This window comes from Suillus fuscotomentosus, assembly GCF_016647785.1.
Source record: "Suillus fuscotomentosus strain FC203 chromosome Unknown F5891scaffold_102, whole genome shotgun sequence".
Lineage (NCBI taxonomy): Eukaryota > Fungi > Basidiomycota > Agaricomycetes > Boletales > Suillaceae > Suillus > Suillus fuscotomentosus.
In genome coordinates this window covers 89,990-115,365 of record NW_024539614.1, presented here as the reverse complement: position 1 = coordinate 115,365, position 25,376 = coordinate 89,990, and the positions used below count along the sequence as shown (strand labels likewise).

Here is a 25,376-nt window from a genome sequence, read left to right as displayed (position 1 = left end):
CCCTTGGATCAAGATATCGTTCGCGAGACGTGAGTCGGAAATCTCAAAGATCATCTACGCATCCGCCACCGCAAGGAATCGCCAATCAAACATTGACGCTGCGCCCACGTTCTGCGAGCCTCACGCTCGTTCAGCATCGGAATTAGTCCTTGAACTGACGGTTCCAGGATCACCCACAGGTCCTGATAGGAATAATCCTGGTGATAATGGCGCAAATGTTATTGAGCTGGTCCCCCAGGCCCTGTTACCAATTCCTCACTACGTGGAGAATACTGTCTCACCCAATACCTATTACTTTTCGGCATCCGATCTCCCCCTGCCCTTACTCATACCACCCTCGCTATATCAGTACTATCCATCGGGAGAAACAAGCAGCTAGACACTATTTGTCGCGCCGTCGAGCTCACGCATCCTAAGCCCTGAGCCTCCTGTTCCTAAATTAGCTTACTCACGCCCCTCGCGTGATTGGCCCCGATCCCCTTTGCGTCTGCAGACTCCTCCACACTCTCATTCCTTGGAAACTGATGAACACCCCTTGTTCAGCTTCAACAAGAGGGACACGATGCTGGCGAAGGTCGGTATCGACCAGAAGAATCTTATCAAGGAGATCAGGCACATAGCTCACTGGTGTGGGACGGGCCGCGGGGTTTTCGAGATCTTTTTGGCTTCTGCCGGATGTCGACGTATCATAGGAGAGATGTCGTGAAACTTTTGTGCCCACCCTTGCTTTCATTCTGACCTGTCTACATCTTATTGCAACGCTCTTGTGCATTTTGCACTTACACGGACTCGTAGTAGTCAGTAATGAGATGGCTATCCCTATCTATTGTCTTACACTTTTTCGATGTCGACTTCAAGACCAGAGGGCAAAGCCTTCCCGTTTCCCTCAGGCAAATCAGGAAGCCCCGCCTCCCTTAGGACGTATCGGAAGTCCGACTCCCGCACGCCCTCGTAAGCATACCCAAGCCCCGCTACAGACTGCACGTCTCGTATCATCGATACAGGCATCCTCATCTGATCCTGCGCCCCAAAACCAAAACCAGGCTTAGAATCGGAGCCAGAACCAGAATCGCCAGACACACGCGCATACCGCCCAAACACCTCCCTCAGCACCTCAATCTCCCCCGGCTGAAACAACGCGCGTGGGTACATCGCCGCACCCGTCGAAGACGGGCGTAAAAGGGCAGGACAGAATCCAAACAGTGCACACACACGCCGCTGTACCTCCCCTATGCGTAACCAGCTTTCTCCCGACGAAGCTGTACCCACTTCGATCCGTCCACCCGCACCCATCCCGCGCAGCACCTCCTCTGCCTTCCTCGTTTCTTCCCTCCTCCGTCTCGTATCCCACCCCAGGGTATCGCCCATGACCTGTACAACTTCTGGTAGTGCACCGAGTGCTGCGCGTGCGTCGACAAAACCTAGGCGTGTGCGCCGTAGGAGCACATCGAGTGGTTTTTGTGCGTATTCATGCGTGAGCGCATATGTGATTTCGGAGTGTGTGAAGGGATACAAGGCGGAGAGAGAGCGGTGTGGGTCCAAAGCGGCCGTCTGGGCCGTTGACGAGAGGAGCGTCCATGCTTGTGAACCGTATGATGAGGAGAGGTGTTGTGCGACTTCTGGGTGGAGGCCGTACTGCAGTGCATGTCAGTAAGAGTAGTAGTATTGGAAGGCAAAGGGCTGATACTCACGCGTTGAATCAGTCCGATGAACATATTGCGATCCCACCCTTCGCTTCCAACAAGTCTTAGCTCCTGGGTCTGACACTTCCGAGCCTTTGCCCTCAGCCCGGGACACACTTCAATCGCTTCATCTACTGCCTCTTCCGCCATCGCACGATAGGTAGTCCACTTCCCACCTGCGATGGTCACCAATCCACCCTCATCAACCTTGACTACATGACTTCTAACCAACCCCTCCGTACTGCCCACTGCGCCAGATGAGATAAGCGGACGCAGTCCCGACCACGCTGAAAGCACATCCCCGCGGCGCACTTTGATGTCCCCACTCGGATACCCACGCACCTCATCCATGAACCACTGGACTTCAGACTCCCGGGGGAGAATGTTATCACCGCTTAGATACGCGTCTTTTTCATCCTGAGGTTTGATATGCGCACGCATGTCGTAGGGCTCGTCAGTGGTGCCTGCTACGACGCCGCCTTCCCACGGAAGGAAGAAGACGACGCGGCCGTCGCTTGTTGCAGAATCTAGGAGACCCATGCCTTTAGGGGCGTAGTAAGAAGGAAGGGCGATGTGTACGCCTGAGCTTGCGCGCACGATGGGTTTGTGCGTGGGAGAGGATAGGGAGAGGAGAGAGTCGCTGTATGGGCCTGTGGCGTTGACGATTATCTGTTGGGATCAACTATGTCACCATCCAGGTCAGCCTGTATTAATTGGGGCGTGATGGGTCAGCGTATTTAGTGGAGTTGACAATGGCAGTGAAGTGGTCAGCAGCTTCATTGTAATGTGCACCATTGAAGGCTTTGACCCCAAGCTGAACGTGCAGATATCTAATGTGCGAGTTGCAAAGATGAGCATCAAAGACCAAGCGTAACCACATGATACTTACTTCCATGACAGGATGCACGAGAGAATCAACATTTGGACAAGCGGTAACCAGAACTTTGATAAGCGGTACCGCTTCCTCATGTTGGTCTGCGTTGAAGAGTGCAACGACCTGAAATACGCAATGAGGCAGAGAGCATGTAAGATGAATTTGACCTACCTTGATGAAGAGAAGAAATTGGTCAATGGCTGAATCTTGGTTTGTGAATGTGGATGCGACATTCATTGAATGCTATCCTTAGTTCCTGAACTTGAAGGCCTGATCCCGCACACATTCGTCAGCGTGTAAGAGCTATTTGGTCACGGTAGATTCCAACAAGGGAATTACCACGCTCATACAAGGAACCCTTCAAGCTGATGACGATACACCGGAAGGAGTCAGACGCCGCCTGACTCTAGATATAGTTAGCGATCTTAGCAACGTTGGTATTGTCCAGAGCAGCGTCTACTTCATCAAGGACAAAGAACGGTGCAGGCTAACAACCTGAGACATCGTGAGAACAAAGGTTTTTGGGGTGAAGACGAAAAGACCAAGGCAGCCACAGTCTTCTCCCCGCCCGAGAGTTGTTCCATGTCACGGAATTGCTTCATCAGTGGCATGGCATGATATTTGATTCCGGCATTATAAGGTTCCTGTGATCAATAAGTGTAAAATTGCCTGGACTTGACAGACTGAAAGACTCACCTCACTGTCCTGTAAACTAAGATATGCAATGCCTCCCATCGGCGAAGCCTTCCCTTTAGTGAGGTCTTTATAGAACTGGTCGATACAATCTGAAATGTGGTTGTATGCCTTGTTGAATAACTCGCATCGGGTGACTGGGATGAGGATGGCGCTCAAAGTAAACTATTCGCATACCTTTTTCGCTTGACATCGTTGAACTGAGACAATGAGATTATGGTAATGCCACCGACTACTGTCACAAGAACGTACCAGATCGTCTCTTATAACAGCTATAGCACTCTCTAGTCGTGTAACTTCAGCAATGACGTTTTCGTCTGCCTTGCCCCTCGGTATCGAGTGATCCAATTCCTGAAGCTGTGCCACAAGATTGTCACGAAGACAGGAAAGGCCTAAATATAAATGAGTGTGAGGCGCCACGGTCAGTGAGCTGCCTACCTTGCACGTCCTTCTCCCACTTCTTTCCTCCACCATGCGTACTGCGCCCACCGGTGATGAGCCCACTCTTATAGATGACAGTGCCCGCCAATGTAACGGCTGCCCAAATGTTAGCATGGCATCCAACTTCCCGCAAATGAATGCCAACCTACCTCTCACCTCCTGCCCCCGCTCCCAGCACACGTACCTCACCACATCCATCGTGTCACACACGAGTGCATTCCCACACGCATGGAGCATCGCGCGCTCTATGGCAGGCTCATACTGGATCACGTCCACAGCGAGACGGTGCACCTCTAGTAAATGAGCGGAACTTGTCGTTGATTGGCTTGGTGCTGGTCGTGTTGAGGGGGAGGAAAGTTGCTTGACCTGCGCGCTGGGTGCGCATATACTATAATGTTTCAAAATTAGTTTAGATAGACAATAACAGAAGGCAGAGAAACGCACGTCGATGCATTCGATGGCAGTTTTCTCTTCATCCGCGACGATAGCGTCGATATTGCGCCCAAGGATGACAGATACAGCTGTCTCGTACTTGTCCTGTGTGGGTTTACAGAGGTCGACCACGCGCCCGCGGACGCCTATGGAATGTGAGCGGTGACTTTCTCTGACCAGGCGGGCAGCGCTGCAGACTGGCGAGCGTCTTCTTCAGCTTTGCCTCGCGCTCGGATTCATTCCTGTTGACGCCTGCTTGGAGCAAATGCTGATAGACATCCGCGAACTTTTCCTTTGCCTCGGTCTCAATAAGCGGGTCATAAGTCATTAAAACGAGCTTTATGTTTTTGTACCTGAGCCCGCGAGGTTACCAAACAGAGATGTGGATCTCGAAGTCGAATGAAAGCAACAGCATAATTTGCAAAAAGTGGTGCTCTGTGGAAAACGGGAGTACTTTGTATCACGAGAATCTTCCAGTCTTAAAGACCTCGCATGACGCATATGGTAATGGTGGTCGTGTGGGTGCAGGCGGTCGCGAGAATTACCACAGGAGGGGTCACGAAGGGCACCACGAGAGTTGGGCCGGACAGCATCACAAGGGTTGTGTACTGATGGGAGATGCGGTCAGTCAGCACGACTTGAGCTCGACGGGTGGATCAAATCATTCAGTCTATCAATGGATCAGCGATGATTTTGGTAAGGGATGAGGTTGTCCCAGCCGCACCGTATCCTTCGCCGCTTCCTCGGCTGCTGCTTTCACTTCCTGAAAAGATAGGATACATCAGCATTGGCGTAGGAAGAGCAACACACATTCATCCCTCATAAGCCTTTTCGCGCCCCTTGCAATGCTTCTCGAGCAATTCTAGATGTGGGATGTCGCCCTTGTTCCATTCCCTCTCATCTTCGAGCTCCTTCTCCAAATGTTCCTACTCCACATATCAACAGCGCAAATAAAAGGGAGAAAGATCAAGCGTTCACAATTTGCGAGGCGAATTGTTCATCACCACGACCATCTAATCATCCACCATCTCTCCTGGCTGCACGAGCAGGACTAGCAGTAATAGCTTGAAGAACTTGGGCAAAGTTGAGGGAGGGGTTGGAGGTAAGAGTAGCGGGACAGTAGAATGCGACCGACTGCAAGGGGAGATCAACGTGAGAACGTGCACTTCGGATGATAAAATGAATGAACGACAAAGCAGGAATAGAGCGCCGAAACGCCGCCAAGCTTTCCGCTGCAACCCACAACCCACAAACTACTCAATCCATCACCCGCCTGCGCCAAAGGAATCTCGAACCCTGGGCTAAGAGTGAGATAACACACGTTGTAGAGAAGAACCACAAGGCCAGTCGTGAATAATTGGTTTCGGCCATATGTTGGTGCGCTTCTGAACCAGCTAGTGAGGCGGGTGGTGTATGGGATGGCGAGGAGGGAGAAGGAGTAGAGGAAGTATTTGAGGTGAGGTGCAGAGGGTGTTTGGCTGTCCATTTATCTGTGAGAGGAGATAATGATGGGTGTACGCGGTTCCTCGTCCCTACTCCGATCCAAGGCATACCAACACCGAGACTTAAAAAGGGAGTTTGACGCCCCGGTGGAGAGTAAGAAGTCCAGAAAGTGAATATAATATCGATGTGATCCGGTGGGTATCCATCCTATCATATGCCCCGTGCAATCAGTATCTCGGTGCAGCAAGTAATTGTCACGCACGTTAACATCTTCCGGTACTAGAATAACTAGTTGCGTGCGACGTGAAGTATGCGTTGCAAAGACAATCTCGTTTTATTGCTAGCTATGCACAGGCTTTGCAGCGTTCTAATTTCAAGCTCTCCAGAAATTGTAGATACATTCAAGGCAGAGGAAAAGGTACTCAACCAAGGATGCCACTTCAGATAGTAGTGGCATGCGAGAGTATCGGCATCCAGACAACCGGTAACAAGTTCTTTAAGAAGTGATTCTGCCTCGTCATATTGGTCTGCATTGAAGGGGGCGATGGCCTGAAATACGCGATGAAGCGGAGAGTATGTGAGGTATATGTAACATACCTTGATAAGTGGAGGAAATGAAGGGTTTCAAAATATTGGTCCGTATACATTCAAGTTGATGCGACATCAAACGCTGCCCTTGCATACGCAACACGGCCTTTCCAAGAGGGCAATACCCTTGAAGATGTAGTCTGTCAATGATGGCTGAATGCTGATGGACTATGTTATTGTCGAGTTGGTCTTCTGTAATTAAGCCAGATCAGCACTTATGACTCACCTTGATTGCATTCTGAAGGGCGCGGTCCCAGTCGCTTTGTCGAGCCATCACAATGATTGACGGGAGTACGAAGGGTGAACGTTGAGTACTTGCCCTCGTTTAAACGCTGGGTCATAGTGCGAAAGTCCATCGGGTATTTGATCTCCTCGTAGTACTTATACCAATGTTGTGATAGTGCAAGATGTCACATACGTAGGACATCCGTCTCTCTGTTATTCGGACAAAGGACATGAATACTGAAGGTCGTTACTATCTATAGCGTGAGTATTAGTATGTAATGAATCTGAGTGTACGAGTCCGCGATGCACTATTAAGCCCAAAGGATATGCACTAAAGGTCGGTACTAAAGTGAGTATGTAACGAACGCTCACATCAATCAACGTGAAGTCCATGATGTGGAAAGTTTGATCATCCCCCTCGGAGCCTGCCTCGTCCTCATTACTCTCGTCAGGCTGAGTAAATGCACGTAGGGTGACTGGTTATAGTGATCGCTGGGCCTCCTCGTCTCCCTGCAGGAACTTGAAGCGTCTTCCATGCTCTACCGGGGGCATTGCTATGGTTGTACTACGATCTGACTGGGTGAATGGCACCCATGCCAGGGTCTCGGATTCTTTCCTGAGTGCGCATCTGATCCTGGGCAGGGATTTGGGCTTATCAGAGTGATGTAATTGTAACGGTTAAGTGCATTTCTTGCTTGAAATTCTGACGTGAAACACCTTTAGCAGCGTCTTTGCAGAAGCAGGAAAACACGATCAAAGTGCTACTGATCCGATGTGCCATGATCACTTGCCAGGCAAAATAGTACTAGCAAGGTGGCACGTTCTCACTCTATTACGTAGCGAGGCGTGTTAGAGTTTTTTCTTTGGGCGAGCGGAAAACGCCGGCCCGTCTCGTTTCTGCTCCCCTCGACGTATCTCTCGTCGAGCTATTTTCTTTTCCCCGCCCTCCGCTCCCTTCTTCACCATCCTGATTAATCAAAATCACGATGATAGGCCTCGCATTATGAGAACGCTCCTGTGGACCCGATCAACATAATCTCCCTTGGATCCCTGCGAGGCCGGCAGCTCACATCCTCTTGGCAGATCTTCGGTTGGGGCCTATTGGCGCTTCCCGCTATCACCCATTATCTTAGTGCTTCATTATCTCACTAGTTTGTATCATAGCTATGCACCCAATGCATGTGTTCTCCTGAACAGTCTCTCCTCTCAAACGTTAGAGCGTCCCTCAAAGATCGTTACGAGACATTCAAGATTCCTGTTCAATATAGTGATTTGGAGTGATGTTGATTGCGGGTCCTTTAATTAGGTAATATATTATGATATTGCTTTTAGCGATGAAAATAAACTTGAAGGACATAATGCCCTGCATATAAGACAACATAACTTTCTCACCAGTCCTCTAATGCATGCACGTACCGAATAGTAGCTTCGTGGGATGTGCTTTAAGGAGAGTAATAAAAAGACCGATGTCAAGCGCTCATAATCCTATTCCAGCCCGCCCAAAATGCCAGCTATTCCAATCCCTCTTGCTCTGATTCAACTCTGGATCGCCGATCCAACGCTGCCATGGTCTAATCCGGTATGGCAGTCTCTGACACACGTTTTTGGCGACCCGTGGACGTACGACCATGGTGGGGGTACAGTAACCCATGTTGCTGAATGGACAATAGGCAAGGCTCAGGCAGTCGAAACCTTCATGAACAATTGTAAGGCGGCAGAGGATCCCGCGGAACACTATGCTGTGAAGTGGAAGGACAATGACCATGAAGGTCGTTCCTCATGGAATGCCTGGGTTAAAACTTCATGGGTTAAATGGAAGATCAATACACTGGTCGACCACATCTTGCAGGAAAGTGGTTGTGAGCCGCACGATGTTATGGCAAGGATGAATTGCAAGACAGCGGAGGATGTGAGTTATGTGCCAATCTGTTTACCTCATAACATGACAGTCGTACGCTTAGTTTCCGACGATGGAAGCTGCTCAGGTGAAGCAGGCAGTTTCCGTCAAATTGGCCGACGCATTATTCGGTGACGATGCATTCAGCGACGGATCCTTCGTTATACCAAACATCATGACGTTTATCACCATGGTGTTGGTATTGACGTGGGGCAGATATAGGAAGGTAATCAAAAGGCAGGCCAACAGTATTGAGAGGAAGGCTCTCGAAGTTGAAGAGCAATGGCTAGGTAAGTGTTGTAGATTAGTCAGTTAGGGCGGGGGTTGACCATCGCGCAGCCATGACTGCCGAAAATTCAAAACCCACCTTGACTAAGATCCGCAGCTACCTAAAGAAATTGGAATCATTGGTCACGCTTCTTAGCGTATTCAAGGACCAGGAAACGGTCGAGAAACTCAACGCGCGTCGTGAACAAGTCAATACCATGCTGGCCGCTGCCAAGAAAGATCCCACCAAGGCAGAATCCATTGCACGTGAGTGGGTCAATATCCGACTAGCATGTACGCAGTAATTGAAGGCATTAATTTAGGACTACCTAAATCTCTTCGGGAGGCGCTTGACAAGCTGGCCACCGAAGAGGAGGTCAAAGGGCTTGAACTTATGATTGAAACCACACTGGCTGCAATGGTGCCCCTCGAAGGTGACGAGGTAGTGATAGACTTCAAGGATAATATTGATGTGAGCGACTGGAAGAGTGGCGTGGAGGAATACGACCAGTGCAGCGAGGATGACCTCTGGGAGCAACTGGGCTTGTCAGAGAAGAAACTTCCTTTTTTCCAGACACGATCTGATCCCGACGCCACTATCGATCCCTGGAGTGAAGAAGGTCAGCTATGGCTTGATAATCCGACGAGTACGGCCCAGATCCTGTCGCCTCGGTGGCACCAGCTAGTTGGCATTTTGCGGTTGATTGACAGGGTGTTAGAAGGTGAACCGGTGCTGCTGATGGATGGCGTTGGCGTCGGCAAAACCATGCAGGCTGTCGGATTGATCGCATGCCTGGCGCACTACAGGGAACATTACAAGAAACACGGAAAGTTCCCTGGCAAATTTGGTAAGCAATGCGTTTGGCATCCGGGACTACTGCACGCACTAATGTTTATGCCAAAGCTCAACGATCCTATAAGAAGACCGGGGGCAACATACCAGATTTGCCCACCGTGATAATGTGTCCTCCAAACTTGCAACATCAATGGACAAGTGAAATACAACGGTATCTAAGGCGAGCGACATTCGACGTTCTTCCCTACGCGGGTAAATATACAGCACGGTCACAGTGGTGGACGGTAGCTTGGGCCAAGTGTCAGCAACCTCTAATACGACGCATCATCCTGACTACAACAAATGTAAGTGCCTGCTGTGAGTGACTGGCAGAATATAAAATGATCGTGTTGTTACATAGGCGGCGCACGACGATGCTGCCACCGTTTTTATCGAAGGCGATAGGGACAGCTACGGGCAGCCGATAGCTAGCCCCCGCTTCGAGCGGACAAGTCCTAATACTTTATTCGGTCGAGAATACAATGTGACGTTCTTCGACGAAGCTCATTGTGCACGCAAATACAACAAAGTCCACGTCGCAGCTCGAGGACTTCAAGAGAGGTCTCACTCAATGGTTGCCATGACCGCAACGCCAGTCACCACAAAACCCTCGGTAAGCCGCCTAAATGCCATTACTGTGTCACTGCCGTAGTAGCTGACGTCGCTTTTGATGGACTCCAGGACCTTTGGATTATGGGTCAGCTCCTTGGCCTTCAGCGATTCAAGGATACAACACAGCTTAAAGCTATGAACCGAGAATTGGCAGCGGCCCAGCGGAGGGATCGTAAGGCGCAGAAAGAGGCAGGGGTTGAAGGATCGATACTGCGAGCTGTCTTCGTGGGCAACCACAATCCCGAGGCTGCTGAAGAAGAATACCTGCCCGCAATGAAACGATGGATGGGCCGGATGCGAGAGTGGTTCTCCCCTACTATTATCCTTCGTACCCTGGACTCCATTGACAATACAGGCAAAAGAATTCTAGGCCTCCTTCCCTATCATGACCATAGCTTGAAAATCAAGCTGCTTGACTGGGAGATGGACAATCTGAGGCGTATTGCGCGGGGATACCTGGATGACTGTCCCATTGTGGGGATGAGCAAGGTGAGGTCTATTGCTCCTGGCCTGTCATAGGACTGTCATCCGAGCACCGAATTTTTGTTGTGCAGAATTTCTACGTTGAATTTCGACGGTCCATCCTTCATCCGCATATGAACTCAACTGAGGAACGATCCTGGACAAAACCGAAATCCCTGGAGGAATGGCAAACCAGCCCTGATATCAAAAGTATGAAGTTGGACGTTCTGGCTAAACTTCTTAAGTATCATTTGGAATCCGACGGTCGCCAGCCATTGATGATGGACGAGAGCGGTCGCAACCTAGTTCCTAACCCGGCATTCACGGCTGGCAATACCAACCCAAATGAGCCGGACCGAATTGTAGTATTCTCGTCTTTCGTCACCTCCAATCAGGCCATTGTGGATGTATGTTCTATGCTTGGCTCCTGCAGCCTTCTGGCTCAATTCTACCTTCCAGATTTTAGACCTTCATGGTGTACATGCGCTGGAACTTAATGGCCAGACCCCTATGAGAAAGCGCAAGGACATCTTGGATGAGTTTAGGTCATCTGCACGGCCTAAGGGAGCGCGTGTCTTGATTTTGTCAGGCGTAGGCATGGTAGGCTTAAACTTGGCCTGCGCTAATATAATGTTAGTCATGGTGGGTACATTATTGTAAGCGCTTGCATGTCAAATGTAGTTGATCTTTGTGATAGGATACCCTTTGGTCAGAACAGGACGATCGACAGTTACGTGGGCGGATCTACCGTCATCCTCAGGCTAAAGAGGTGCACATTTACCGAGCCATCGCCTTGAAGACCGCAGATGTCTTTCTTAATAACATTTCATTCTCGAAGGGCGCGATGCATGATGAATTTGTCGGTGCTCCCAAAGAATTCCGTAGGTGTCTGCCGTGTGTGCCTAGGGATTAGCTAAAGAACGTCTCTGTAGGGAGCATCTTCGATGGCAGTGATGACACCATGGGTGATCTGATATCTGTTGGTCTATCAAAGTTAGATGACTTCACTGACGATGGCGACCTCATGGATGTCGACCCCGAACCCGTCGTAAGGAGCAAAACCGGAAAAAAGAAGGCTCGTACCAAAGCCACAGTCAAGACCGTAATCCTTGCCAGAGCAGCTACGAAGCGCAAGGGTAAGGGAAGGGACGTAATGTCCTTGACGGTCGACACAGATGATGAATCTGAGGGCACCTCGCACAAACGGCGCAAGAACATGCAGCCATCGTCGCCCGTGATCATAAGCAAGGAGGCGGCTGGTACAACCAGCGAAGCTACAGTGCCGCTCCAGTTGGAGGGTGGGACTCGATCATTCTCCCTACCGTCCGCACCCAAGGACAATTCAGTAGCAATAAAGTTCAGGGACAATCACGACGAGTCACCCCTCTCTGAGTCACCTTCTCGCTCCCTTCAGCCTTCTTCTCACCATCTTCCCTCCTCTTCTTCATTTCCAACTCCAACTCCAACTCCAACTCCAACTCCAACTCCACTTTCACCTTCACTTTCACTTTCACCTTCACCTTCACCTTCACCTTCACCTTTATCTCCACCTCCACCTCCACCTCCATCTCCACCACAACGCCCCCGCCCCCACCATCCGTTTACTGGTCACAGTCCGACTCCCGATGCTCGGCCAGAGCAACTTGCGAGCGTCCAGGGTGATCGCTTGCGCTGCAGTACCGAGGTGGCATTGACTGGTCGCAGTCCGACTCCCGATGCTCGGCCAGAGCAACTTGCGAGCGTCCAGGGTGATCGCTTGCGCTGCAGTACCGAGGTGGCATTGACTGGTCGCAGTCCGACTCCCGATGCTCGGCCAGAGCAACTTGCGAGCGTCCAGGGTGATCGCTTGCGCTGCAGTACCGAGGTGGCATTGACTGGTCGCAGTCCGACTCCCGATGCTCGGCCAGAGCAACTTGCGAGCGTCCAGGGTGATCGCTTGCGCTGCAGTACCGAGGAGGCATTGGCTGGTCGCAGTCCGACTCCCGGTGCTCGGTCAGAGCAACTTGCGAGCGTACAGGGTGATCGCTTGCGCTGCAGCACCGAGGAGGCATCGCTTGCTCCTAACTTTGAGGTGGACTGGAATGATAGCGGCAACCAGGACTGGAATGATAACCAAAGCCACCACTGGAATGACAGCGGCAACCATGACAACCGCTTGACGGTGGAGCAGCGGCCCCCGCACGTTCACCGCGCCTCATTAATCAAGAGGAATTCGGCTATGATGTCCTCTTCCACGAGGGCAGCAGTTGGCAGGGACCTGGACAAGTCTGACATACCTCGAACTTGCCATCGCCCAGTGAAGTTCAACCCTGTCCCATTCGGCTTAGGTCCTATTCATTCTTCCAGATTCTCCTCCAATGACCGCATGCCACGGCAGCGGTCTCGCAAATAGGCTATGTTGTAAGGTCTTCTTTTGTTGCGTCTCTTGTTGATATCACACCCACAATTACTAGTTCCCTTGCAGGCCCAGCGTATATATGATACATGAAGCTCATCTAATTACCTATTGCTTACATCTTCGGAGCATTTAAACTGACCGTTGTTTCGATGAATTTTAATCCTTGACCAGTGTTTTGTCAAAGAAAATTGCCTGTAACCCAAAGAATTTGATTGGTAAACAGCACCTGTAGTGTTGAAGCTAGAAGATATTAGATTAAACATGGACTTTGAGGCACAAATGATTCTAAACCTTTGACAGTGAAGTATCAGGTCCAGTAAAAATAGGGCAGATGCCCTTGCACGGACATTGGTGGAATTGTAAGGTTGAAGGAGATGGTAGACCTAGATTGATGGAAATTCAAGTTGTGCAAAAAATCTCAAAGATGAAGCAAACCAGACATGAGCCACAAATCAAGGAAAGTCAAGGAATAAAGCAGCCAAAATCAAGTCAAATTGCAACCAAATTCAATCATCGGCCCACAAATCACCACCGCAGCAATAATTATGATGCCAAGATCCAGTCAAAATCAATCAATACCAAAGCAACAAAACATCAAAAATTCAAGTCAACAAGAAACAAAATTCCAACCTCTCCTGCAGCAAAAATAAAGGCAAGTCAAGCAATAACTACACACCCAAATGTCCATAGCCTTATGCTGACATTGGATGAAAATTGTTTCACACATGTAAGCATGTGGTAAAAGCAAGGTTTGAACGACCGTTTATTAAGATCAGTAAAAAATGCTCAATGGTGGTTGATTTACTGTGTTTATGAGACCAAATTTTCTGAGGTCAGATTGAGGTCAGGCTGAGCACTATGGCCACCCTGGACAGGTGGTGGTAGTGCAGTGCGCAATACACCAAGAGTTCCTCTCGACCTCTACTTTTTTTCCCTCTCAAAAAGCACTTTTTTTTGATCCAAAAACCTCGAAACGTCCAAATGTGAACAGAGCGCTTGTCTGTTTGTCTTTGTGTATTGGCCTAACAGTTGGTTATTTGTGCTTAGTGAAAAACCTTGCAACATCTGAACATGAACAGAGCGCTCGTCTGTTTGTCAAAAACCAGTCCTAGATTCCTAGCAATATATCTATGATAAATGATGGATTTATTTATACAATGGTAGTGGTTATATCGTAGAATTCGAGAAGATGAGGCAGTGAGTAGGGAGACATGAAACGACTTCAAACTGACATAGTGATGGATGTGAACGTGGTGCGAAACAAATTAGTGGACAAGGTAAAGCATAGGGAGACACAAGGCAACTGCAAGCTGATGGTACGATGAATCCTAGAACATGTGAACGTGATAGGAAAAAAATTAGCGGACAAGGAAGCCATGGATGCCAGGAGTACATACCTATTGAATATCACTCTATATCACATGTCAATATCCATGTCATCCTGTGATGAAAGGACGTCAGAAACGAATAGTTGTGCTGAGAGATGCACAAACCGAGTGAGCATGCATCTCTACGTCAATGTCGTCAACATCCATATATTCCTGCAATGGAGTTGCTGAGAGATTGAGCACACAAAATGAAAAATACATACCGGTTGAGCACTGTTCTCTGTTATGCTGTCGCACACCTCCATTGCATCCTCCCCACCGGCCTTGTCATCATCGACGATCATGTAGTTTTCCTGCAATGAAAGAATGTAAAAAATGGATAGATAGATAGATAGATATCTTTACATACCGGTTGAGTGTTGTTCACGACATCCTCCCCTTCGCATTCGTCGTGGTCAATGTTCATTGGTTCCTACAACAAATGAACATTAAAAAAATGGACTAAAGTATGCATTACACTTACTAGGTGAGTCCCCTCCCCTTCGCATTCATCATGGTCAACGTCCATCGAGTCCAACGAAGCAACAATCTATGCACCTTCAGTCTTATGTAGATACGAAAGCATTTACTGAATGCATCATTGTACTAGTGGTTACTATCAGATAATGTAATGGTAAGACATTGGTCAAAGATGTTGGTCAGCTATTCATTGTGACACATTGTGATTGTGATTGTGACGATCACCTCTGAGTTTCATCCGTCACCGCTGCAATACAGCGAAGCAGCACACCAAACTCAAACTGCACGAAGTTGCCACCAAGTGAGTAATACACTCATTTTCGAATTGTTCTGAAGCTTACAATATTTAGGTATGGGATGAGACTGAACGGCGCAATGCTCAAAGGTCCGGAGTTAACCGCATTCTGCGAAATGAGGACACAATCATACTTGGTGCCACCACCGCGATCCACCACCCCACCCGTCAAAAAAAATGCTTCCAGTCCAGTGGTTGATCTCACAGGTCCCAGCTCATCGCCATCCAACACATGGTCCACCTGGTCCGAAAGTTTGGATGTTGATAAGGCATATAACCCTATGTCAACCACCAATCCCACCTTTCCATCAACACACGATCCCTGGGCTGTTGATACCCAGAACACTGAAGCGGAGAATTTGCCGGACAACAGTGTGTCCTCAGTCTCAGCATCGCAATGTCTACTTATTTCATTCTAGGCCCAATACCTTGGTTGACGTCAAAAGAATTTTCATTGACACTTTCAATGTATCACGTTGTAGAAACAACAATACAATGAGGAACAAGGATGCTCCTAACTGTATCTATAAAATGTTGTGAGGTCGCGCGTTACCTAGTCTGCTATTCTTGAGGAGACAAGTGCGTTCGACCCTAGGGGAAGCGAGTGCTGCGAAGATCTAGAGGTACGCGCTTCAGCGAAGCGTGAGAAAGCGCAAGTGCGCGCAAGGTACGAAGGCGCGGGAACGCGCGCGCGTATTAGCGCGAAGCGCGGGAAAGCGCGCGTGCGTAAGCGGAAATAAAAGAGACTAAGCTTAAGTGATGATATAAAGCAATATAAGAAAAGATAGATGCAAAGTGTAGACCAATAGACTTCTACTATGTACTGCTAAGTAAATAGTGGGTGATAACTAGTAAGTTCAAGGGAAAAGTAAGGTAAGTAATAGTATGTACTGCTGGCGCTTATATAGCGCGCCTAAGCGCGGTCATGCGGAGCCGAAGCGCTACCGAGTAGGTATGTAAGGATATATATGAGTGAGAAACTATGATAAAAATAAAGGTGGAACTATGCTAATAAAGGAAATGGAAATATACGTACTAGGAAGCTTGGTGGACAGTGGATGGATGCATCTGAATGGCTGGCGCTATAGGGCGCGCAAGCGCAGGAACGCGCGCGCGCGTATACATCGCGAAGCACGGGAATGGTGCGCGCATGGCGCGCGTTGCGTGGGAAAGCTGCGCGTCATATAGAGATAGCTGTGGGTAGCGCACAGAATGACGCTGCGAGTTTGTGCTGTATACTTCCTAGTGAAACCTGCCATATCACACCATGAGACACACGAGTCTCTACAACATGTTGTTGAAGGTGTCGCCTAATTTCCTCCATGGTAGGCTATACAAGTGATTTGTATCGATGGCTTGTCCCGACTCATTCTGTGGTGAAAATGGACTGGCACCTGAGGGTCACATGGCCACATTCTGTACATCCAACGGCGCAGGCACTGCTATCAAACACCATCATATCCCCGCCAGCGATCTGAGCCCAGCTCCTCCACGCAAGAAAAACCAACAGTGCCTTGTTCTGGACAGGGCTCACCATGGGGCTCTTGGAAACTGTCGTAAATTGTTGGACCAAGAAAAAGACTGTTGACCTTAGGCTTAGTGAAACTGTCACTGTAAATCTGGGTTTCAATCAGCTATGTCTGGTAGAACCTGCAAAACGTATGAAGTGATATATACTGATAGTAGAGTACATGAGTCTAGTTATTGGGGACAATTACCTCTGTTCTTATCTTACAGTACATATCTTATCTCAGTTTCACTTCAACCTGTACTATTCATGTTGAGTATCCTGTAATAATACATGCATCAGGAAATCAACCTGGACTTGATATGACCAGGTAGAGCTGACAAATAAAACACATTATGATACATTTAGATTTAGAATTATACATTATTATCTTGGCACAGCATGTGTATGAAAAAATATATGACTATGCCAGGGGCAGGTCATTTTGATGTGCATCTTGCAAGCATCCAACAAGTTTATGAAGAAAGATATGACTATGCCGGGGGAAGATCAACATGCAACAAATTTATAACAGAATATATGACTATGCCTGGGGTAGGTAATTTTGATGTGCATCTTGCAAGCATTCAACACATTTATGATGAAAGATATGACTGTGCGGGGGGCAGGTCATTTTGATGCACATCTTGCAAGCATCCAACAAGTTTATGAAGAAAGATATGACTATGCTGGGGGCAGATCAGCATGCAACAAATTTATAACAGAATATATGACTATGCCTGGAGCAGGTAATTTTAATGTGCATCTTGCAAGCATTCAACACATTTATGATGAAAGATATGACTGTGCCGGGGCAGGTCATTTTGATGCACATCTTGCAAGCATCCAACAAGTTTATGAAGAAAGATATGACTATGCCAGGGGCAGGTCATTTTGATGTGCATCTTGCAAACATGCAACACATTTATGATGAAAGCTATGAATATGCCAGGGCAGGTCATTTTGATGCACATCTTGCAAGCATGTAACACATGTACTATGATGAAAGATATAAATTGTATCTAGATCACATAACAGCTGCAATAACTATGAGTGCAACAGTATGCTTTCATATCTGACATGGTTAATTATCTACAAAGCTTGATAACCATGGACTACAGATTGAAACTGATAATAAACCAAGTCAGATGTGTCAAAATTTTACTCAGCAGTATACAATAGTAACTCTAGATTTCCAATTTGTCCAGCTTCAAACATCATTGATATGATTTGATAGGTTGGATTGGGCTGAGTGTTAGCTTGGGGTGGTATGCAAACAGGTAGCATCATAAATCAACCTGAAATTAGGGGAGCTCACAGTAGGTCGCTTTCACTTTCACATTCATGTTCACTTTCATAATAAATTGTTATTTTCACATATACAGCAAAATACATAGAAACTAAATTAAATATACCATTTCTGGTGGATAGCTAGTATGCAATTTATATCCATATTAAGTTCTTGTGCAAGGTCTTTGAGTATCTGTGCAGGCTGAAAGAGTGTTCAAATGATCATGAAAAATATACAAGACTCTAAGTATTGCTGATGTAGCGAGCAGCAAGCCATATTACACACTACATACATGCTACCCAGCGGACAGTTAACTGCTTATATAACATACTGCTAACCCTTGTCCCTCACGTGTCAGCCAAAGCGAACATGAACATGAAAGTGAAAGCAATGTAGCACTCGAGCTTGCGCTAGGCTCGTATTCAGCCATTCCACGCATCATGTCAAATGTTCATTGCTCGATATTCACTTCCCGATGCAACCCAACACTTTGACCAGTGGACCCGACGCATCGGCCGCATCGGACCTGATGTTTTTCCTGCGCACTTGTCCTATCCGTGTCTTGCCTTGTCAGCTAGCCCCACTAGGTGCGTAGTTGATTATTTTGCACATTACTCACGTTGTAGCCAGCACTATTACATGTTTTCCCATAGTCCGCAGCGCCTCGTGTTTATTTACATGTACATTGGACCTGAAATTCTTCGGCCGCTACTTTCGCCTATAGGGTTCCGTATTTCTACGTACTTATGTATATATTGGTTCCCACATAGCATATTCATCATCCAAGTAGTAGGGAGCCGTTTCCCGACACTTTGTGGTCAAACCCGATATTTTCGTAGTTCTTAGTTGACATTGCGAATATTACCGCCCTTTCTATCCGAAACTCCCGTCACTATCGATATTCCGCATACCACTCGCTATACCCGACAACCATTTCCCTAACCCTACGCTAACCCGCCGAACCCGAACCCGAACCCGAAACCTGCTAAACCCGAAAAACATCGGCCAACACTTTGGCATCGGACTAACTTTTTCCAATAGAAAACCCCTCAGGTCGAACACACTTGTCTAGCAAGTATAGCAGACTAGGCTGTGCAAGACCACTACAACATTTTTATAGTGCTGACACTTACTTCGTATAGTTTCAAGCATTGTTGTATCTTTACAGCGACCTACTGTGAGCTCCTCTATTGATGTGACCAGATATAATTGGTAATCAAAACACATTATTACATACTATGTTTTAGTCTTGAAACTCTTTATCACAGTGTCACACATAGATGAGATATGACATGACTATACCACAAAAATATCACCTTGATGTGTATCTTGGCAGCAGACAACAATGTGATCACTAGGCTGTCCATGTGCTGTAATTCAATGGCTACAGATAATCATATCTCAGTAGAGTTATAAGAATTGACAATCAAAACACATTATGGTTTGGCCCTACAAAATTTTGTCATGGTGTCACACATAGATGAAAGAAGATAAGACTATCCAAGGAAAATATCAGCTTGATGTGTGCTTTGGAAGCAGACAACACTATGATCACTAGGCCATCTATACTATGTAATTGAATGGCTACATGTAATCATATTGTCAGCAACCTTGCAAAAATTGGCAATCAAAACACATCATGGTTTGGCCTTACATATTTTTGTTATGGTGTCACACATAGATGAAACAAGATAAAACTATACCAGAGAAATACCATCTTGATGGGCATCTTGGAACGATCCATTTTATTGCGCTCGCGCTCATATCTCGGATCCTTCAGCTATCAGCGCAACAACTCACTCGCATTCTCAAATAACATAGACTAAATCCAATTTACAACCAAGCTATCGTACAAGTACATACAAGTGTATCACAGGAGTACAGAAGCATTCAAAGAGGTGTATGAAGTTGAAAAGCAATCATCAAGCCAATCATCGGGAAGGGTGTCAGATGGAAGAGAAGCAAACATCACAGTGCTTCCAGAACATGTGCCTACAAGTCATATCAGTGTTAGAAACCGGAAGCATAACACACATGCCCACCATCATCAGTACCCTTGAACTCAGCGACCCGTGCTAGGGCTTCGGAAAACATGTCTACTTCGGCCTGTGCCCGTTGCTTCTTCAGGCCCAAAATATGTATGTTGGACTTGAGGACATCTAGAGTCTTGTTCTCTTTCAGAGTGAATCCGTCACTATTGTCGATGCGTTGAGGCTTGTTTTCCGCAAATGATGCGCTCATGTATGCACAATATGTGACAGGATCCACCCAAATCTTCAACAAATGAGGCAAAGATATCAGTACATCATTGGGCTGCATAGCGTCAGAATGTTGGGTGTTCATGTAGTATTAACAGCACTCACCCCTTGAAAATATTCGTGATGGTCAGGAACCTCTAAAGTTTGTGAAAAACCAAAAAGTGTTCGGTTTGCGTGAGATTCGACCTCTAGAGTGTCTTCAGGCGATAATGTCCGAAGCCATGCATGGCATTTCTCTCCAGTGTGTGTAGCGTTGTTTGCACGTCAGAAGCGATCAAAATCGATCAAGCTAGGTGCTGGGCATGCTACAACATACACGGTATTGCTCACTACAAGTGGCTTCTTTTGGCCAACTACAAACAATTTTGAGTGTCGATATCAATCCTTAGAACAGCATGGCTCACTCGAGTGAATTTTAGCATCAAGCACTTCGCATAAGTGTGCAATAGCATTACTGAACAACGAGACTTCCATTTGAGCTCGATACATTCTATGCTCCATCAAACATCCCCCTCAGGAACGAAAGGCTGCGCACTTTCTCTCCTCTTCTTGTTGGAGCTGCATCTGCATCACGCCCTCCTTAAGGCTCATGTCAAGGAGAGCCATAAGATCATGGGAGTCGACCCATCCAAATAGTATGGAAGCTGTATTGAATAGTGGGTCTGAAAGCTGGAAGCTGAATATTAGAAAAAGTATAAGAGACATGTGAGCACGCTCACAGTGTCATGCCCCTGTTGCTGAAGCGAAGATGTAAGGGCAGTTTCGGTCTGATCAGTCCCAAGAAAATGAGCATGGTACTGTTGTCCGTTATATGAGCATCCTACGACTTTTTGATCAATAATGATGTCAGATAACTCCTTGCCAGCCGGAAGGCGAGATCGGTCTAGCAGTGCCACAGATCCTTTGGGCATGTCATATGGAAAGTCCTGTAAAGCAACTAAGAGCGAGACAAAAGGGCCAGATTGTCCATCCTTCAATTTCAAGCTGGTAATGTAGCCTATAGCATTCTTGTACTTGCCGTGTTTTATTCTTGCCCACCCTGGGCTGGGCAGTTGGAATCGTGAGTGTTCAACAACCGCACGTTCTTCATCCAAGATGAGAAAATAATCTTTCACAGAGAATTGGTGTGAGGTCGGAAGTGACGAACTAATAGCCTGGGGACTCTCTGAGACCATGTAAAGCTGGCCCAGTACCCAGGGTGACACAGTAACAGGGAACCCTTTGTTTTGAAGATATTCTGCAATGTAGTCCATAACGCTTCCTGTAAACCAATGAATAACATGCTACTTGACTGAAAATGGACTTACTGTGAAGATTGAGCAGGTACATTCTGTTATAGATGGTGTTGGGAGACCAGGCAGCCCTGTAAGGAAGACGTCTTCCTGACAGTTTGGAAGCGCTGTAGAGACTCATGCCTCCCATGGTGTGATATGGCACTTATCACTAGGGAGTACATAGCACAAACTTGCAACACCCCTCTGTGTGCTATCCACAGCTATTCCTATATGAGGCGCAGCTTTCACGCGCTTCACGATATATATGCACATGTGCTCCTGCGCTTGAGCGCCCTATAGCGCCAACCATCCAGAAGCATCCATCCACTGTCCACCAAGCCCTCTAGTGCATATATTTCCATTTCTCTTATTAGCATATCATTCCACCTTTATTTTTATCATGGATTCTCACTCATATATATCTTTACATGCCTACTTGGTAGCGCTTCAGCTCCGCATAACAGCGCTTAGGCGCCCTATATAAGCGCCAGCAGTACATACTATAACTTTACTTACTTTTACCTCCCAATTACCTGTTACTACTTACTTACTACTTAGCAGAACATAGTAGAAACCTATTCTTTTACATCTCGTGCTCTCACATCTCTTATCTTGTATCATATCATCACTTAAGCTTAGTCTCTCTATCGTTTCTGCATACGCGCGCATGTTCCCGCACCTTGCATGCACCTGCACTTTCTTGCGCTTCGCTTCAGCGTGTACCTCTAGATCTTTGCTGCACTCACTTCCCCTTTAGGGTCGAACGCACTTGTCTCCTCAAGTAACGCAGACTAGGCAACACGCGACCTTATAACATTTATAAATACAGTCAGGAGCTTCATTTGTTCCTCACAGTATTGTTGTTTCTACAGCGTGAACTTTGTACGACTTGAAGATCTCGTCGATCTTTGTGGACAGCGTATGTTTAGCCGATGGTCCTGGCAAAGTTGTAACATTCCGAGGATGCGCAAGGGGCCGTACTCGTATTCTTCCTCTTCCTCTTCCTCCTCCCCACCTTCTCCTGCTTTACTGTCGACGAAGATACAACTTTTCAACTATATTTCTTTAGTATATATTTACAGGAGTGAACCTTACACTTACTCGTCGCCACTTTGATCTGAATGCAGCTGTGGGCACCAAACTCGATGAAGAGGTCTTGGGTACTATATATTTGTTTTTCAGGGCGGCCAAGTTTTCCATCGCTTTGGCGTCATCGCCATCACTGGAAAATAATGCGAGCTTGGCTTCTGCCCAGTCATCCGCACAGTATCGTTTGCCAAGGTACAATATCAATCCGTCTTCCATCTGTGCGTAGCCCAGATTGGACTGGAGGTACTGTTCTAGAAAATGCCATGCACCTGCATCATTTAGTGCGGATGGCGTGCAATTTCCTGTATCATACTCATGAGCAATTATAATGACGATGTAATACTATTATAACTCGCTATCATTACTCCTGATGCACTTTGAGGGGCATTCAATGTCGACGGGATCACTCTTGGGTGCTGCGTGTTTTGTCATTGTGAGTCTGTGCAGTCTTCACATTAATTCCCTCTTATAAAGTATTAACTGGTATTCTTACTGTGTTGATCTCTTCAGAAGTCTATCCTACATTATATGTAACAGTACTGTATGTATGTATCAAAGTAGTTGGAGTAGAAAGAAGACCTGCAAATGCGCGTGATCAGTATTTATAGTGAATGACTAATTTTGAGGTGATTACCAGGGTATCAAATTTCAGTTGTGGCCACTGAGGACTTTCTTTTGTTGGCTTCCAGTGTGACCAGCGCTGGGGAGTGTGGACTCAATTGCTAAGTCCCAGCCCTATTATAGTATATACTAAACCAACATTACATAGTGTATATAGCTCCAAAATCTAGGCTGAATGATATAGAATGTGTGAAAAATTCCATCCTAGTTGATATCGATAAATACTAGTACCAGTGGTTGTATGCAATATAATATTTTTCCGAGTCATAGTCAGTCCACAACTGCAGCCGCCAGATGTGTGTTATCACCAGCCAAAGCTCCGATCATCTGAATCACTGCACTACTCTACATAATCACAATGAAAATCTGGGCCCTCATGTCAAAGTCTCACAAGTCAGAAAAGAGATCATAACAATGGGTTGATACGCTCATATAGTAAATGGCAATATATTCAAACCCAGCCGGAAATACCCGCTTAGTCACTGAGGCAAATTCCAATGGAGTTTGGAACAGTCATTCACTATATCAAGACATTTCTTCTGCTGATGAACTTCTTTCTCAGCCATGAAGTCCTAATTAGCTTATTTGTGTACTAGTAGATCGTAGGAAGCACTTTACCTTCTTGTTTTCCTTATTACTGTAGTGCCTTGGTTAGACTTGAGAAAGTTTTGGTAGAAATAATCTTGTCTCACTGGCGATTGACTTAGGAGTTGTGAGTAGATGCAACACTGCCTGATAATAAATAAACTTCTACATAGTTACTAGCTGCGGTGAACAAAAGCTGTTGGGTACATTCGGAACATTTCTGTGATAGTCAAAGAAACTGGCCTCAAGGAACTTACAGCAAATCAGTCCTCGCTGTATGTGACACTTACAGTTAGTTTTCATCAATCATATAAACATATGTAGGTTGATGCTACACAGTGTCCAGTCCTTCACCTGATCATCATCCCCCGATGTCTGATACCCCAAGGTTTTTCGACGACATACCAGATCGTGCTCATGTACGTCAATATCTCATTCAGTGTTGTTTTTCCTGGCCTCAATATTCTCAGGTTTCTGTACGACACCACCTCCACCCTCAATCATGGGTCTCGCATGCAAGCACCCTTAGTGGCCAGTCTTCTTTATTCCACCTCATATACCCCAATACTCACGGTACATCATGTCGACCCCACCCTCTCCACTGGGTTCAAAGTCATATTTCTGGAAGATGAAGTGGTGAAGATGTCGAGCTCTGCATCCCTCAGCAGTTGTCGATGTTCCTTCCATATACCAAGGGCAAACATGTATGTCATCTTTGTCCTTCTCAAATATTCAGACCCCCTCTCATATCACACAGAGGAACACATCAGCAAGAGAAAATTGGATAAAAATAATTACATTGAAACCCAGGAACCGTGCCGCAAGCACCATTTGCCCTCCCAATAGCAATGCTATGGAATGGTGTGCCTCAAGCCCGATCTTCAAAAGCACAGGCTGCTGTCTCTGCTTCCACCACTTCACATCGCTAACATGACTTCACACACCAATCCTCACGCAACGATACAAAGTTCTGGACTTGCTTCCTGCTGTTTTTTTTTACCTATCTCAAGTATCCCAATTACCATCATTTATATATGATATACGAAAATGTCATTAACAAATACTGGTCTGTATATGGTAGACTGCAAAGTGCACTGACAGGAGGTGGCGCTCAGGTGTGGCACATATATGGAGTCAAACCGTCCTTAGATATGTAAACTCAAATATCATGTCCATCACTATGCTCTCCCCGTTCCGAACCTATATTTTTCCACCCTATGTATGGAGAGAAGCGGGGAGAAGAAGCGCCTATTGGGATCTGCCAGGGAATCTCAGGCACATAAATGCCGTGGGGCATGTGGTGCTCGAGGTTTTCTGCGTGGTAGTACTCTTCAAGCCACCTATACCTGTACATATGCACCTTGTCCAAAAGGTACGCAGCAGTTCTTTCCACGTCCCTGAGCTGTTTTCTAACTTGATGTAGCTTAGATCTTGCTTTTCTGTATCTTTGTCGGTGATCTGCATCAGATCTCCTTGGTGTTCGCACTGAGGAACTTGAGGTAAATTGATTAGTTTAATATCACCCGCCTGACACTGACATACTTTGGTGTTGCATCATTTCTAATGTTGATGGATCGCTTCAGAGAGGGCGAGTCGGTCATGTCAGGGACACTGATCTTTTTGCTATAGTGCCTGTGACTGTAGCTCTTTGCGATGATCACGCTGTAGGACTGAGAGTCCTCATGGCCTTGTAAAGGCTATTTTTGCGTTGTCCCATAGGTCCTTGCATTGCGCGCACTAACGCTAATGCGGCGCGCATC

At 46.9% G+C, this 25,376-nt stretch overlaps 6 protein-coding genes across 6 annotated transcripts; 1 reads left to right on the top strand and 5 right to left on the bottom strand.

The window, feature by feature from the left end:
* Nucleotides 1-831: 831 nt before the first annotated feature.
* F5891DRAFT_1207703 (uncharacterized protein) lies at nt 832-2,793 on the bottom strand (the record flags this gene model as incomplete). Its single annotated transcript, XM_041369081.1, has 4 exons — nt 832-1,635; nt 1,692-2,351; nt 2,572-2,679; nt 2,728-2,793. The coding sequence occupies 4 exons, from the start codon at nt 2,791-2,793 to the stop codon at nt 832-834; spliced, it is 1,638 nt and encodes a 545-aa protein (XP_041218908.1).
* Nucleotides 2,794-2,863: 70 nt separating this feature from the next.
* On the bottom strand, nt 2,864-4,450 carry F5891DRAFT_1207700 (SMCs flexible hinge; the record flags this gene model as incomplete). The annotated part of the gene is made up of 8 exons (XM_041369080.1): nt 2,864-3,043; nt 3,099-3,200; nt 3,253-3,414; nt 3,502-3,641; nt 3,688-3,786; nt 3,840-4,056; nt 4,135-4,268; nt 4,321-4,450. 8 exons carry the CDS (start codon nt 4,448-4,450, stop codon nt 2,963-2,965), a joined length of 1,065 nt encoding a protein of 354 aa, XP_041218907.1. The 3' UTR covers nt 2,864-2,962.
* Nucleotides 4,451-5,139: 689 nt separating this feature from the next.
* F5891DRAFT_1196562 (uncharacterized protein) lies at nt 5,140-5,608 on the bottom strand (the record flags this gene model as incomplete). Its single annotated transcript, XM_041368324.1, has 2 exons — nt 5,140-5,256; nt 5,312-5,608. 2 exons carry the CDS (start codon nt 5,606-5,608, stop codon nt 5,140-5,142), a joined length of 414 nt encoding a protein of 137 aa, XP_041218906.1.
* A 2,274-nt stretch (nt 5,609-7,882) lies between these two features.
* F5891DRAFT_1207695 (uncharacterized protein) lies at nt 7,883-12,843 on the top strand (the record flags this gene model as incomplete). The annotated part of the gene is made up of 11 exons (XM_041369079.1): nt 7,883-8,287; nt 8,340-8,565; nt 8,615-8,809; nt 8,866-9,390; nt 9,447-9,682; nt 9,739-9,990; nt 10,059-10,478; nt 10,544-10,858; nt 10,911-11,051; nt 11,149-11,332; nt 11,384-12,843. The coding sequence occupies 11 exons, from the start codon at nt 7,883-7,885 to the stop codon at nt 12,841-12,843; spliced, it is 4,359 nt and encodes a 1,452-aa protein (XP_041218905.1).
* Nucleotides 12,844-14,266: 1,423 nt separating this feature from the next.
* On the bottom strand, nt 14,267-14,745 carry F5891DRAFT_1196560 (uncharacterized protein; the record flags this gene model as incomplete). Its single annotated transcript, XM_041368323.1, has 5 exons — nt 14,267-14,290; nt 14,343-14,390; nt 14,441-14,530; nt 14,587-14,649; nt 14,701-14,745. 5 exons carry the CDS (start codon nt 14,743-14,745, stop codon nt 14,267-14,269), a joined length of 270 nt encoding a protein of 89 aa, XP_041218904.1.
* A 4,914-nt stretch (nt 14,746-19,659) lies between these two features.
* F5891DRAFT_1196559 (uncharacterized protein) lies at nt 19,660-22,842 on the bottom strand (the record flags this gene model as incomplete). Its single annotated transcript, XM_041368322.1, has 12 exons — nt 19,660-19,781; nt 19,832-20,102; nt 20,153-20,281; nt 20,378-20,400; nt 20,452-20,537; nt 20,583-20,716; nt 20,767-20,814; nt 20,872-21,308; nt 21,355-21,410; nt 22,303-22,376; nt 22,423-22,712; nt 22,776-22,842. The coding sequence occupies 12 exons, from the start codon at nt 22,840-22,842 to the stop codon at nt 19,660-19,662; spliced, it is 1,737 nt and encodes a 578-aa protein (XP_041218903.1).
* Between the last annotated feature and the right edge of the window lie 2,534 nt (nt 22,843-25,376).